This window comes from Silene latifolia, chromosome 1, assembly GCF_048544455.1.
Source record: "Silene latifolia isolate original U9 population chromosome 1, ASM4854445v1, whole genome shotgun sequence".
NCBI lineage: Eukaryota > Viridiplantae > Streptophyta > Magnoliopsida > Caryophyllales > Caryophyllaceae > Silene > Silene latifolia.
In genome coordinates this window covers 198,082,981-198,099,617 of record NC_133526.1, presented here as the reverse complement: position 1 = coordinate 198,099,617, position 16,637 = coordinate 198,082,981, and the positions used below count along the sequence as shown (strand labels likewise).

The window sequence follows — 16,637 nt, the reverse complement described above, 5'->3', positions numbered from 1 at the left end:
TATCACTTGAATATAATTTAGGAAATATACGTATTATAATAATTAAAAGATTTTCCAATTTATTTTTTACATCAAAAATTATACTTTCCTAAATTGATTTTTGATGATGTGGACGCTCTCAGATCGCTCGAAAAAACTCTCTTTTATATATATATATATATATAGATATATAGATACTTATAGTATGTTGCTTGTTTTTTTAAAAGTAATCCGTGCATTTTCTGCACGAGTATAAAACTAGTACATTGGATATATGGTCTATGCTATATGCTACATGTATGTAATTTCAAAAAGTGGTACATTAAAGCACGTAAAAAAAAGCTTGCTTAAGTTTTATATCCAATTATGTTTGAATTTTTTGTAGACTTTTAGTAAATGATTCAGTTGTTTTTTAGAGCGGTGAGATTACGCAGTAGACAGTAGTATATTGTTTTACTTTTAATAATAATATTTGTAAACCTTTGAATGTTACAACAGATCGATATGCTCTTAAAAACTTTCAAATATATCACCGTGATACAAATAATAACTTTTGTCATTGAAGAAGTTAATGAATAAGATTATTATTTGAGAGGTAGATACAAAGTAACACTTGAACAAATTTTAAAGTTATTGCGCAATACTCTTTTTCATGTCAATATAAGATAAATAAATGCGCAAAAAGGAGATAAAGACTCGTTGAAATATTTATGCATAAACTTTACAATGCGCCTTCATATATGATATATCATTACCCTGTTTCAGGAATGTTGTTATATTTCATTTTGAATTGATGATTTATCAGATTGAAAAAAAATGTCGCCAAAAGAGTATTAATGATTCAAACTGTTGTATGAATTTTAATATTTCGAATCAAAGAGTCTAATAGGAAAATATCGCTTAAATCAATTGTGAATTTATACGCTGAAATTAAAAGAGTGATAAATTTAAATTTTTGATTCCACAATCTCGTTTTCAAATATCAAACATTCATCAACACATCGTTCTCTAAATTTCAAACATATATTCCCACACACAGCAAAGCTCATGTCGAGAGCAGATACTACATCGTATCATAATACTACAAATAATACGACGGTAACACTTGCAGAGTCAAATTAAAGAAAAATCAATCTCTCATCACTAATCATATCGATTATTCCACCTAATTTCACCATTTATTAAACAATTTAGAAAACAATAAACCTTACCCCGATCATAAATTACTCGATACAACTCAAATTCAAACGAAAACCAGGCAAAACAAATCAGAATAATGGTTGATAGACTTGATACAATCATAGGCCCAACTGGTTTAACATTTTTCACTTGTTATAGTCTGGTCCTGAATCTACCATGCCCAAAATTATCTTCCCGGTTCGCAAATTCAAATTTTCCTGTTACTGCGTGACGAAATTACTCACTGTTGTCGATAATGGACATACCGGATTGTTATTAAGCAACAAAAGACACGCCCATATAAGGCCGGTTACTGGTCATTGTGTTAGACGTTACTTCTCTATACTCCACCAACTCCAAGTGAAGAGCAAGTAATTTTTTGAGATAATCACCTCTAAATTCCTCTATATTCTTGAGAAATCTCTTCTGATTTCTTCAAGGTTTGTTTCATTTGATTTTAGTTTGTTAATGTTGTAGAAATTTTATGAAATGATCGTTTGTTTTCATAATCTGTGTTTGATTGTTTGTCATTTGATTTGATTTGGTGAATTTCGATTGATATATTTGTGGTTTAGGGTTTTTGATTCATTTATCGAATTTAGCGGTTTTACGTGTCAGTTTTGGTGGATGGATTGATATATATATGTGTGTGTGGTTTAGGGGTTTTGATTTGTTTGCGCCTTGCATGCACTGAACATTTGTGGAGTTTAGCGGTTCTATGTGTCGATTTTGGTGAATTTCGATTGATATATATATATGCTTAGGGTTTTTGATTTGCTTGCGTCTTGTATGCACCCAACATTTGTTGAAATTAGCGGTTTTATGTGTCCTTGCTTCAACGTTTGTGGAATTTAGCGGCTTTACGTGTCGATTTTGGTGAATGTTGATGAGTATATGTGGTTTTAGAGTGTGATTTGTTTGCATCTTACACGGATCTAGCATTTGTCGAATCTAACGGTTTTCGTGTTTATTTTGGTGAATGTTGATTGATATATAGGGGGTTTAAGGTTTTAGGTGTCGATTTTGATGAATGTTGATTGATATATATGTGGTTTAGGGTTTTTGATTTGTTTCCATCTTACATGGATCCAGCATTTGTCGAATCTAGAGGTTTTACGTGCTTATTTTCGTGAATGTAAAAGATTGATATATATGGGGTTTAAGGTTCTACGTGTCGATTTTGATGAATGTTGATTGATATATATATGTGGTTTAGGGTTTTTGATTTGTTTGCATCTTACACGGATTCATCATTTGTCGAATCTAGCGGTTTTACGAGTTATTTTGGTGAATGCATCCAACATTTGTGGAATTAACGGTTTTATGTGTCTTTTTCTGGTGAATGTTGATTGATATTTATGTGGTTTAGGGTTTTAAATTTGTTTGCGCCTTAAATGCATCCAGAATTTGTCGAATTTAGTGGTGTTACATGTCAATTTCGGTGAATGTCGATTGCTATATATGTTGTTTACTGTTTTTGATCTGTTTCCGCCTTAAATGAATACATCATTTTCGAATCTAAGGGTTTTGACTTTTACGTATCGATTTTGGTATGATTGGTTTAGTTGATTGAGGAAATGATGTTTAAGATCAGAATTTTCAAGGATTCCTTTTCTGTGTAAGATTGTAAGAGCCTTGACCGCCTGATAAGTAGACACTGTGTTTTTGTATGAGATTGTGGTTTTGTAAGGGTGAGAAAGCATGGTTCTTGTTGATTAAGGGTGTACTTTACTTTCTTATTCTCTCGTAAATTGTGCGCATGATGTGAGGGTCGAGTCAATTGCCGTGTGATGGTAGATGAGTAGGTGTGTCATGTCCTCATATGTGATAGAAATGAGCGATAAAAAATGAACCTTGACACCATTTTTCATTGTGGGTTATTCGGAATCAGTCTCGGTTTATGTTCCTAAGTCCTAACACATACCCCATAATTTGTGGGAGCTTTTGAAGGACTCAGTAATGTTGCCGTTTTAATGATTTTAGAGATCCTTATGGACTATTTACATATCAGCAATAAATGTGCCCGGCTGCTGATTTTCCCCGTTTTGGAATTGTAGTGCTTGCTTACACTTGACAGCCATTTTGTTCACTCACATTTGATAGAAATTTAGGATTTGAAGTTTTGCGTCCCCTTAGGAAACACACTAAAATGATTACGTCTGGTTTTGCAAGACTCGGCTCTAATAGGAAAATTAGTGATTTTCTTGAAAGAAAAATTAATTATGACGTCTTCATGTATGTATGCCGATTGCATGATACCTTTTTTTTTTTTTTTTTTTTTTTTTCCTTTTAAATTGACGCAAACTCTCTCCTAGCCAAGGCTACGTATACAGTAAATCCGCCCCTCTGAACTGATTGATAATGATTTTTTAAACAATTAATGATACTGATAGATTATGTATTTGGAAAAAAGTCTCACATTTAATACGCGGTATTTTATGGTGGTTTTGTTTTTCATGCAGATTCTTGTCGGATCAACATGGGATTTGACAATGACTGTATTTTGAACATTCAGTCTCTTGCCGGAGAATATTTTTGTGCTGTTTGTCGTACTCTTGTGTACCCAAATGAGGCTATACAAGGACCATGCACTCATCTTTACTGCAAACCTTGCTTGGCATATGTTGTTAGCACTACACATGCTTGCCCGTATGACGGATACCGGGTGACTGAATCTGAGACCAAGGTTTTTTTAGCCTATATTATGCAATTTAATACTTTTTCTGGTGTTTCCCAAGATAAGCTGATCTTGGTTTGATCTTGTCATTAATTTGTTTATCCTCTTGTTGTAGCCACTTTCGGAGGCAAACAAAACCCTTGCAGACACAATTGGAAAAATTCAGGTTCATTGTCTCTTTTATAAGACTGGGTGTACATGGCAAGGTTCCCTATCTGACTGCACATCGCACTGTTCCACATGTGGTTTTGGCGAGTCTGCAGTCATATGCAATAAATGTGGAGTGCAGCTGAAGCACCGTCAGATGCAGGAACATGCACAAAAGTGCTATGTAAGTCCAGTCATCTTTTCTTCTGTAAATGGAAACACGGATGTATTTAACTGGTTGCAAGGTTAGTATTTATTTTTCTCAAACTGTTCTGGAACAGGGAGTGCACTATCAGGTGCAGCAACCAGGTGGGGTCCTAGATAACAATTCCACCGGGTCCACTGCTGCTCCAGGTCAGACCAAGACAGCTGTCCAGACTGGAGGCCCTGTTTCCCAACCGACGTCTCAAGTCTCTACATTGATTGTATGTAGTCATGATGCTAATCAGACAGCTAATTCGGCTACACAGCCGAAAGTAGCACAAGCAGCCATGCCTACAGCAGAACAGATGTATCATCAACATCTCCAAAACCAACAATACCTTGGATTTGACCCTTACCAACAGATTTACCGATATTATAATTATTACCCATATCCTCAAGCACAGGCTTATCCTCAGGCGTATGGTCAACCTCAGCCTCTGAGCTCTAGTCAAACTCAGGCCCAGCTTCAACCCGTAGTTCAAGCTCAGCAGCAAGTTCAACAGTATCAACAGCCACAAGCACAGGCCTATCCTCAGGTGTATGGTCAACCTCAGCCTTTGAGCTTCAGTCAAACTCTGGCCCAGACTCAACCCATAAAGCAAGCTCAGCAGCAAGTTCAGCCGCTAGCCCCAAATCGAGGGGCAGAAGCCCCATTGCAGTCACAGGCTCAATCATCAATATCACATGCTTTGTATTCTATTCCGGCGGGTCCGCCGTCCGTGGCACAGCCATATACTCAACCACAGCCTCTTCCTAAACAACAGTTGTTGGTGCCTCAGTATCCACAAACTCATCCTCGGATGCAGCACCTTCCTCTGCCACCTTATCCACATCCTCAAACACAAGTGCACTCACAGCCTCCCTCTGAACCTAATATGCAGGGGCCTGTCCTCTTTTCTCAACAGCATATCCCTCCTAGTACCCACCTTCAGACTTCACATGCTGTAACTGGATACCAGTCTTATCCACAACCGCAACCACATCCGCAGTCACATTCTCAAGCTCAAATTGCTACGCAGCACTTGTCTCAGGGCTCTAATCAAATGCAGGGACAGTTCCCGTTGAGTCAATTCCCTATGCTGACTACTCATATGCACCCATCTCAATCTTACTCTGATGTGCCAAATCAGCAACAGCCTGCAATGTTGCCTACACATGCTGTAACTGGATACCAGTCTTCTCCACAACCACAACCGCAGTCACATTCTCAAGCTCAAATTGCTACGCAGCACTTGTCTCAGGGCTCTAATCAAATGCAGGGACAGTTCCCTTTGAGTCAATTCCCTATGCTGACCACTCATATGCACCCACCTCAATCTTACTCTGATGTGCCAAATCAGCAACAGCCTGCACAGGGTCCGCCTCCTAGTGGACCTCCTGCCCAGCAGCCGCCCACGTATGCTCAGGCCCAGCAACCTGGACATTTATTTCAGCAACGTCCTAGCGTGCAGGCAACAAAACAAGCTTTCCCTGAGCACAGTCCATTTAAGTTGCATCGGCCTTCTATGACAGCCCAAGTGCATTCCCAGGTTCCTTCTCAAATGCCACCACAGTCTCAGCAAAATTATGGACAACCACCTGGTGCATATAGTGATGCAGGTAGTCCATTGGGTGTGCAAGCAGTAGTCCTTCCATATGCTCAGCCAACTGAGCATGCTGGTACTGGTCAGGTTAGGCCTCAGTTAAATCAGAACTACCCTAGGAAGATGAACAATGAATTGTCAAGCACCGACCAGCTTGCTACTCTATCTCAGCATGTGTCAAGTAGTGAGAAGTCTCGTGATCCAGTGTTGGAGAAAGGCGGTCAGGTTAGGGCTCAGTTAAATCAGACGACGAACAATCAATTGTCGAGCGCCAAGCAGCTGGCTACTCAAACTCAACACGTTTCAAGTAGTGAGGAGCCTTGTGATCAAATGTTGGAAAAAGGCGTGCATGACCAGATAATAAATAATAGCAAGGAGGATAGAGATATGGCTATGGCATCTAGTGCGGGAAGTAAGGGAGATGAGGTGAAATTGAAAGCGAAAAACAATTCAGGAGCAATTGCAGATGAACGTCTCAGTCAAAGTTGCCTTTCAGGATCTAAACAGCTGCTTGATGCAGCGACGGAAGTGGATAATATTGTTCAAGAAGCCAATCCAACGACAAAACGAGAAACTGTCGAGGGTGTCTCAAAGACTCCTGGTGATAGGGACAAAATTGTCTTAAAGAATGAGTCTAAGAAGATTAATGGGCAAGACGTAAAGCATACGGCTAAGCATGCTGCAGATACTTCTGCTTTGCGTAAGACAGATTTGCAATCCCAATTTCATGGTGAAAACTCGCGTTCTTCCATTGACCAAAGAAGAAACCAGCAACAGCCATTGCCTTATGGGGCACGTAAATCTGGTCGTTCTTCAATGCCACGATCAATGGGTCATCATGTTAAGTCTCAGCAACCTGCATTTCTTGGTCATACATCTTACAAGTTAAGACCACAAGGACCTGGACAAGCTCCTCCTTATGCAGTCCCTCTCAAAAATCCATCGGTAGGTCTACTTGGCCCTGTCTCAGCGGGATCTCTGGGTAAATCTGGTTGTGTTAATTATGTTAAAGGTAATGTTCCTTATCACCATGCCAATCAACCTCAAAACCCTTCAGGAGATCATCTTGTTAGGCCCACAGTTACTACTCATACTCGTAGGCCTGGTACTTCAGGGCAGGAGATTGATAAATTTGGAGCTCAAAGGTCTGGTCACATCGATGACAGACAACCTGCTTCGCCTCCTCATGGACCAATAGAACAAAATTTTGGTCATGGTGCTTATGGTATCCAGCAAGGGGCTGTGAAAATTGGGGGCCCTTCAGCTCGTGGCGCCATGCCTGTTCCTGGTATACGGGATGAGTGGGCTATGCCATTCTTTGAGCAACATTCGAAACACTTGCCTCATAAGGAGTTCGAAGATGGATTTCAAAAATCTCTAAGGCCCCCTCATTCGGAAGCCGAACCTTCAAACTTTGGGATGTTGTTGCCATCATGGCAACTTGATCATGGTTCTCTTATGTTTGGTGGAGATAGAACCTCGAGGTCATTTCAGACGGAGCCTCTTGGATTTGATCGTGATCCTTGTTTTGGCCGTGCTCCCATGGATGGTTTGCCTCCCAGAAGTCCAGCAAAGGACTATCCTAGTCTTCCTTCTCGGGCATTTGGACCCTCCGAGGACGTTGGTAGAAATGAGTCTTGGTCTTTTGAAAGTTCCAAACCCAATAATTGTTCTGCAGAGCCATCAAGAAAACCAACACATAAAAGCAGATTTCCTGTTCATTCCAGGAGCAATTTGCACTTGGGTGAGCATTTCGCTGAAAACCACGATTCCTTTGAAGGTGAAAAGCCAGGACATTGTCTGCAAGGAGAGTCTGGTTTCGAGAATGGCCAGGGCATCCAACATTTTGCGTATGACTATGCATTCAACGCCGTAAGTATCTATATTATATAACTCTTTTGTTGACTTTTGGATTTTGCAACCTCATCTTGTTGCTAGATAACTGTTATGGGATTATTTTCTTAAAATTTAGGGATATTCTCACTTGTAACCTTCAACTTTTTCATTCTCACTTGTACCCCCTTTTTTGAATAGCAATAACTCCTGGCTACGACTTCGGAAAACGGTAAATTCTTTTTTTCATATTGTACGTCATTACGAGATCTGCGGTTTGAAAAAAAAAATCATTGTTTTTTGAATTCGTAGTCGGGAATTATGATCGGTCAAAGTCTTTGACTGAATAAACTTGACTGACTAGAACTCCCGGGTACAAGTTCCGAAAATGATGATTTTTTTTTTCAAATTCACTGTCTTAACGAGATTTTCGATTTGGAAAAATAATTTACCGCTTTCTGGCGTTGTAGCCAAGAGTTATTGGTAGTCAGTTTTTTCTCAAAAAAAGAGAGGTACAAGTGAGAAAATGAAAAAGTTGAGGGGTACAAGTGAGAATATCCCAAAAATTTATGTAACATGCGGATAACGTGTATTTGATTTATATGGTGAAATGTTTAGAGGGAGGTGGATCATATGAGAAAGCGAAAGCCTGGAAGCATGTGTCAAATTTGCAACGTTGAGTGTGGGACAGTGGAAGACTTGGAATCACATTCACAGTCTAGTGAGCATCAGCGAAAGGCTAGAGATACTGTAGTGAAGATCAAAGAGCAGAATAAAAAGACGCAGAAGTAAGCTACAGATTTAGTTTCTGTTTATGTTCTATTTTATCTGACATAATCTTTATCTGTGGTTCTTGGTGCCTAGCTTTTCGTTGGTATTAGATGGTTGAGAGTTAAATGCTGGAGTTAGCTTTGCAGTTGGGTAAGTATAATGTATTTACCTTTCTTGGTTAGGGTGTCGAGAGATCGAGAAGACGGAGGGAAGCCTAAGAATTCAGGGTTTCAAGGCCATTGAAATAATGTTGAAGGCCTTGTGGTTTTGGCAGCTGTGCATTCCAGTGGCTCTTGCTGACATGCTGGATTTGCTGCTTCAGTCTTTTTCTCTGAGGGAAATAGGTGATGAAGCTTTCTGTGTCTCTCTCTTTGCTGGTTGGTTTGGTTTATACCAGTTTGTTATTCCAGGTTGAGTGAAGATGGTTTTGTGGAACTGAAGTGTCAGTGACAGTTAAGTTACTTTGTTTTTGTTACTATGTTTAAAGCTCATGGGGTTTAACTATTTAAACATGTTTTGCTGAACTGAACTATGTTTGTCTTTTGCTGTTCTTTGGGTGAGCCTTGCCTTTTGTTATATCCATAACAATTTTTTTTTGGTGTTATCTAAAAAGCTTAGACAAGATCTCGGTTTCGACCCAAACCTAAGCTTCATAGTGTTCGTGAATCATTTTTTTATAGAGACTTTAGAATCTCCTCCCCATATAGTACCAATCGAGTTTCTCATTGAAGGTGGTTCATTGTTACCATTTTTGGCACCCATGCGTGGCGATGTGTTGAGCAAAAGAGCATTAGTTTCATCTCGGACCTAGAAGAAGCGTATATGATGAATAACGAAAATGGACAAGTGATTTTGTAGATAAATTGTAATTTAGAGTTTTTTATGGCAGAACTCAGTTACTTTATTATTCATTTATCAACTTACCCAGAGGCCTAAGGAGAAGAATTGGTGTTCATTTTTGAAGATGTTTGTTTTGTCTCCTGGTCCCAAAAGATCTATAGTTCTACGACTGTTGGCCTTTCCCTGGCCTCCTGAGGTAGGATGCATATTGATCTAAGCACAGGGAAAAAGTTGAACGGCTTATTCTTTGAGGCTTTAGAATTTTTGTTGACTGAGAGGACACAATATATAGTTGTATTACATAACTTGATCCTTAAATTTGGGTCCTTTTCTCTCCAATTTTTATCTGTATAATTGCGCATCATGAGGGCAGGGGTAGCTGGATGTGAGTGGATATTTGCTGAAAAGGGAATCTTGTAATTTAGGGAATTCCTCCATTTTCCATAAAGGAGCCGAATGAAACCAAAGTTTCGAAAGCCTCCGTAACAGTTGGGCAATTGTAATAAGGATGAACTAGTAAAAAGGATGAACTGATTGTATTAACCAACCAAAGCTAGCTTGAGGAAGACCGCTTATAAGGTTTAGTTTTAAAAGCGCGCCTAGGCACAAGGCACAGTGAGATCGCGCATGGAATACAAAAAGTGCACCTAAGGCGCATAGTGTGAAATTCCATATTCTTTTTTTTTTCCCAAATTCTTTTTTTTTACTCTTATTTTCTCCCCCTTACCCTTAATTTTCACTTTTAAATACATGTTAGCCCTCTTTAAAACAAAAAAAAGGGGCTATCCTCGCACAAAATTTGATTGTAAAATATGGATGTTCTTTTGAAAAATCAGTGCGCCGCACCTTCGCCTTGCGCCTCAGTCCCTTAGGACCCCATCACCCCAGTGCGCCTCGCGCCTTCTCAAACTAAGTTATAAGGTAGGGAAGGGAAATTATCTGTTGAAGTACGAACTACTCGGTTTTATAGATGCATCTAAAAAGAGTACTTACTATGCTAGTAAGTGCTTTTATACCAGAATATTTTTCAATGAAGATCAGCGTTCAAGAAAAGATGTGCAATATTTTGTTCTTTGCTTCTTGCTATACTTGTGAATTACTTCGTACTTATGTGGGATAGTAAGTGTAACTTAACCCAATTCCTCCACGAGGTAGAAATTGTCCAGTCTGCTGTAAACAAGGCGAAGGAGTTGTACTTTGTGCCATGAATTTTATTAATCGGAGATGGGAGTGAGTGTGTTTGGCATGTGGGATTATTCAACAACAATAACAACATTATGAAAGGCTTAATCTCAGATTAATTTGCAATGATTTAACATGGAATCACCCTCTGGAACCGTCAATGACTGGTTGCGTAAAAAATTATACGAAAGAAATATATTAGGGAAAAAAAAAGTGAAACATGAAAAGTAGTTGATCCGAAAATTAAGCTTGAAAGTCCTAGAACTAAAAAAATTTCTTTTCTTAAAAGGAGATTAAATAGTTGAAATCAACTTAATAGCAATAATTAAAAAATAAATAGTATTAAATAAATGTGAAAATAGGATGTGTAAGTAAATCAGACTTCGTGATAATTATTACGGAGTATTATGCATCATATTATTGGTTCTTATAAATATTTAGACTCAAATTAAACAAGTTGTGGTGCTCTATGAATTTAATGACACACCATTGTTCATAGTTGCTTCCCAAATTCCTCATCTTTGCTCCGTACATACTAGTTTTTGGCTTATTTGGAACTAAATCAATATTCTTCCTAAAAAAGCTGATTTTGATTTTATTTCTTCTTCCCCCAATAGAGCCAGATTTATTTGGTTTTGGAACGTGTGAGAATAAAGTAAAATGACTCACTTAATTTGATATATGAATGATCGACTAAGGCATATTTCGATCAATTTCATTACGTGTCATTTGAAAACAATATCGCTATGTACTATGGCTATTCAATCTTGTTGAGTATATCCAAATCTTTTATTCCTCCTTAGCAGTAAGACCTCGTTGTTCTTGCCTTAATAACTATAAACGAGGCAATTAAGCAATATGGATTTTTTAATAGTACTCTTGTCTTAAAAAACATTGGGTTTAGTTATTATTTATGGGAGCGAGATTTCCGTTCTCTGGATAGAAATGTGATTTATTTCTACAACTAGAAATGATATTTATTTCTTTAACTAGAAAGGAGATTTATTTCTTTAACTGTAAGCGAGAGTTATTTCTTCAAAGAAAGATTTATTTCTGTAAGTAGAAAGAAGATTGGTTTCTTTAACTAAGAAGGAGATTTCTTTAACTAAAAAAGGAGATGTACATATATATTTTCGGATCCTTTTAGAGCAACTAATTAGGATAGTGTGTATGAATTTCATTGCTAGTGTTTTTTTCTCGCAAAAACTTCTCGCGAGATAAACGATATGAAGATGGAAAGAGATGAAGTATCCCCTAGTTGATGACTGATAGGGATAGTTTCTGAAAAACCTCAAAGTCATAGCAGATTAATGACGGAAGTATGCAACACCCTGTTATTATTAGCATTCTCAGTTTTTATGGGGTAATACTTAGTTTTGTTGGCCAGCACTTAGCTCTTGCAGAGCAGTGATTTTAGATTCGAAAACATATGTTGGGGAAATGGTGCTGGCAGAGTCACCGCAAGGTGTTTAGGCACACGATTTTGCAAAAATAATTCAATCCTTGCTACTTATTGTAAAAAAAAAAAAATAATAAAGCACCGAAAGTTCGTGATGGTAAACATTCCGATTAGTGAATTTTTGTAGTCACCTAAAAGTAAATGTCGACTGTTTTCTGTTGTGCCTAAAATGATTCGTAGCAAAACGGTTTGAAATGAAATAACTGCTCATAGCGCTTATCAAATTTGCTAGAAAAATCGTCCCTGTGGAACGGGTGTATTTTTAAGAAACAAATTGCAATAGGATTGTTGGTGTGGAATGTGGATTATTAGAGGTGGTATTATTTTTGTTTGACCATTGTATCTATAAATTATTTTCTTGACATTGTGCCGATAAATTTATTTCCCAATTGTTGACTCACTTGGTTGGTGTCATCTTAACTTGTTCTGTTTTGTTCTATTTAATGTTGCTAATTCTGTTTTATTAGTCTAGTGCTTACATTAATTGTGTTTTCAGGTTGAATTTGGTCCAGCCATAGATGTTCAATGAAGCTTGGAAGGAGCAGGTTGAAAAGCAGAAGGTTTCTTGGAGTCGCGTATAGAGTGTGGTAAGGTCATGTTTATGTGACTAAATTTATTACCCCGTCTCAACCTTTACGCTGAAACCTCTTTTCTAGAGAGGGAAATTTAGTGATTGTAGACGATTCATAGCTCGTCTAAGGAGGAGTTTGTTTCGCGCATGGGTATGGGTTTGGAATCAGGAATCATACCTGGGTTGTATGGGGTTGGAATTTCATTCCTCATACCTTGTGTTTGTTTCAATTGTATGCGGTATGAGTTTGAAACTAAGTTAAAGTTAAAATAGGTAAAATCCAATAGTTTAAATAATAATTTTAACATATAAAATCATGAAAATAAAGATTTAATCAAATAACTATATAAAATGTTTCATTTACAATATGTCGTAATAATTATTTTCACATGTTTGCTTATTAAAATTTGATTCCCATGGGTATCAATCTCATACCCACCCCCCTCCTTGGGCATGAGAAACCCATACCTCATGGCTTTGAGGTATGGGTATGAAACCCCCAAATTTGCCAAACAAACACTTGGTGGGTTTGGCTCATTCCAAACCCATACCTCATATCTTTTGTGTTTGAACCAAACACCAGAGAGTAGGCAAATGGACAAAGGTGTGAAACATGAATAATTGCGATTAAAAGTAATTTAATGAAGCTTGGAGAAATAGACGGATGGATTTTAAGAGTGGGGTATAACACCTTAGGAGGTTTTGGGAGGTACTTGGACCCAATATGGGAGTAGGAAAAGGTGTGTAAATTGGATATAGAACTCAGAATATATTGTTTTTGGTTAAATTGTGATTGTTCTTACGGACGATAATGATTGCTAGTGATAGCTGTAGGAAATAAATCGTTTATTTGGCAGCGCTGGGGCATGCATATGGAGTCTTATGACACGACACAAAGACCTTGCGAGAGATGCAGTCTCACATTAGGTGATTGAGAGACCAATTTTTGATTGACAAATTTTTTAGGGACATCATTCAGCGTTTTAGCTTCTTATCGTTACTGCTGTATTTTTGTTACCATCCCTTGCCTTGATATTCTTGTCGGACGAATATACTTTAGATAACTTAATTGTAGATGATAAATATTGTCATTGTACACAACCTGCTAAGAGGTAAACTGCTAATCAGCAATCATGATGTATAATGCAAGTTATGAGTTAAACTTACCCAACTAACCTGCTAACCATAAGCTACTAGTTTAACCAGTTATTGCTTTTGTCAAATAGCATGCTGTATCTGTTGCCTGTGTACTGTTTGTTTTTTTGGATAAAAAATTAATAGTATCCGGTCCTTTTATTAGGTGTCAAGCTAATTATTGTTTAGTACACCTTCCGACCCAGTAATTTGCTTACCTGTTACTAAAGGACTACTCACAAAGAATAAAAAAGTTAAAACAAAAGACGGAGGGAGTATTAGCTCACTCAGAATGTCTCTCTTTGTGCTGCTGCCTGGAAACATACATAAGACGTGCACAGTTCCCATAGCAAAAATTTGCGATTTGATTTTACAACAGAAGGTAAAACTGTGGTTAATTTAGTTCCTGAAATTTGATACATATTCTGGATGAGACGAGTGCAAGATATACATTCTGATCGTTTTGAGTCCTTGTCTGTTGGAAATAAGACCGGTAAGGCTGTGGCCTGTGGCCAGGCTTATGAAGAGGAGAATGTCTTTTAGAGTTAATTGTTTGGCATGTATTTTGCTATGCATCGCTTAAAAATCTAACAAAGTTCTCTAATGTCTTGAGTAGTCACTGTTAGCTCAAGAATCTTTGGCGTGAGGATGATGAACTGATAATTGTGAGACAAAAGAGGGAGACACATAAGGAATGTTAAAACTTAAAACTGACCAATACTCCCTCTGTCCCGGTCATTTGTTGTCCTTTTGGTAATTGACTCCTTTCTCTTTCCTTTTTCTTTGTGCCAAAACCAAAGGACAACAATTGACCGGGACATAGGGAGTAATACACTGTGTTTGAATGTGATGTTACCATAGTTTTAAGAATTTCATATATAGAAATTTTAGGATCCTGCATACATTTCTGTTTCTTGTCCCATTTGCATTGCTATTACAGATAGTTGTAATCAGCTTCTTGCTATTTTCCTATCCCTAGGTTTGGGAGTGAGATCTAAAAGGTGATGCTGATGTCTTCTGTAAAAGATTTCTCAAACAACAAAATATGAGATTGTCGTTGGTATTCCGCATCTCAAACTATGAGGTAACTTGTAACGATTCTACTTAATGAGTCGCCAGACCTTAGAAAGGTATGTGTTTATAATATCTCTTGTAAAGTTTATGGTATATATTGTGCTATCTATGATGTTTAATTTTCATGATGTTTAATTTTCAATTGTTTCTGATGAAGTCAATGATTTGCCACTTTTTTTTTTTATTTTAGGACCATGATAAAATAATGTAAAATAATACAATTCTTGACGCAACTTTCATTATGTTTCATCAGAAAATTATCCTTTTTCTGTTGTTAACATCCCTCTCTCTGTAATAGTGTTGTTGTTTCTTTGATACCTTGTGATATGTTCTGACAGCGGGTCAGCGGCTAGTCATTATTGCTTGGTTTTAAAAGCTTCTTTTACCATCCTCTCCTTTTTAGATCTACCATCCTTAAATAGGAGAAACTTTTTGTGCAACTAGTTCATGAGAAAGTTAAGCAGTGCTTATATATGATATTTGTTGGTTGCAAGGTTGTTCCAATAGGGAACCCACTTTGGATGAGAGGAAGGGTATTGATATCTGATTGGATTGGATTGGATTGGATTGGATTGAGGATCATAAGATACTGGATAACCTGAATAAACAAGTTTTAAACACATATTTTATATTGAGTGCATCAGCTGAGTGAAAGCTATAATTATACAACAATATTACTATTGACCGAGATAGAAGAAAACTGAAACTTCTACAGTCCTGAAAGATCCTACCAATTTACCATTTATTCTGTACAAACTTGTACTATCGATATAAACGATCCCAAACGACCCTGCTATTTGAACAATTTTGTTACAACCTGGATAATTGTGCTCATTTTGTATTGTAAGGTCGTTCAATCCAAATAAGAATGCTAACAAGCGTGTTGATGGCTGTCCTGTGTAAGCCCTGTCCACCTTATAAGAAAGACTAAAAAGCCAAAGTAGAGGTGAGTCTTATGTGGTTTCATGTCCTTATACCAATATAACTCTTTAACTCCGCCTGTGAGTGAGTATCTCATTGCCGGTCCCAAGCCCGGATAAAGGAGGAGGGTTGCGGTAGATTTGTTGAACTCCGTGTAAAAATTCCGTCACATTTTATGGACATGAATAAGGCTTTGATGTTGTATACTAGGAGTACCATATAACTCTTTCTAATTCTTGCTGGATATTTCATGTAATCTTCTTGTCTATTTGCATGACTTTAAAAATGGTTAGACCTGGTTATTGGTCCTGTGGCCTTACTCAGTGGCGGATCTTGTGTGTCGGGTACTCACATCTAGCCAATGTCCCTGATCATGTTGAACTTGGATATACTCAGAGACTCAGAGGATGGTGATGCTAACAAAATTATTTGCAGTGTTCTTGTATTTTTGGCAGGTTATAGACCATATTGATCTCAGCCCTTTATCGCGGAAGAGCTTTGAGGGTTTGTCCCTTGGTTTTTTTTGTACATCGACCGTACTTGTAAATCCGTGGTAGTTTTTCTTATGCATTTTTGTGTTGCTAGGCTGCTAGCCATAAGGAAATTTGTAGTAGACCTAGTCTTATTGTGTCAATGGTTAAAATGTGGATGATATTTTGACATTGATTTTTTAGTTTCTTTTTGTAAAGGAAGTTATGTTGGGAGTATAATATGATATGATTTTTTAGCTTTATACTTTTTTGTATGTTCATCAAAAGAGCCAAGGAGGACTAGATTCATCAAAATATAAGTAATCTATTTCAAGAAATCAATTGACTCGATAACAAATTGTTTATCAACTTATTTTTGCCCACATAAAATGAATGTGTGGACTTAAAATGTCTTAACCCTGTGGTTAAAGTGGTTAAAATGAAGGTATTGTCATATCGTGACAATTAAGTCCCGCGTTCAAATCCCCTCAACCTTATGTTCCTGCACCTCTTTTGACACAATTTTAAAAATGAAAATGTATTTCTTACTATCACACACTTAGAGGTGCACGATAATGTCTTCGAGGTATTTTGGGCTTTAATTAACAAACAA

General features: G+C 37.5%; 1 protein-coding gene across 1 annotated transcript; it reads left to right on the top strand.

Moving 5' to 3' along the window:
* The first annotated feature begins 1,470 nt into the window (after positions 1 to 1,470).
* On the top strand, positions 1,471 to 14,750 carry LOC141616931 (uncharacterized). The gene is made up of 8 exons (XM_074434093.1): positions 1,471 to 1,598; positions 3,621 to 3,844; positions 3,951 to 4,166; positions 4,264 to 7,641; positions 8,221 to 8,390; positions 8,556 to 8,717; positions 12,351 to 12,441; positions 14,539 to 14,750. The coding sequence occupies exons 2-6, from the start codon at positions 3,638 to 3,640 to the stop codon at positions 8,614 to 8,616; spliced, it is 4,032 nt and encodes a 1,343-aa protein (XP_074290194.1). The 5' UTR covers positions 1,471 to 1,598; positions 3,621 to 3,637; the 3' UTR covers positions 8,617 to 8,717; positions 12,351 to 12,441; positions 14,539 to 14,750.
* Positions 14,751 to 16,637: the final 1,887 nt, after the last annotated feature.

Coding starts and splice junctions, on each gene's coding strand:
- LOC141616931 (XM_074434093.1), top strand. CDS start 3,638: ATGGGATTTGACAATGACTGTATTTTGAACATTCAGTCTCTTGCCGGA. Junction 3,845..3,950: donor TGACTGAATCTGAGACCAAG/GTTTTTTTAGCC, acceptor CTCTTGTTGTAG/CCACTTTCGGAGGCAAACAA. Junction 4,167..4,263: donor AACATGCACAAAAGTGCTAT/GTAAGTCCAGTC, acceptor GTTCTGGAACAG/GGAGTGCACTATCAGGTGCA.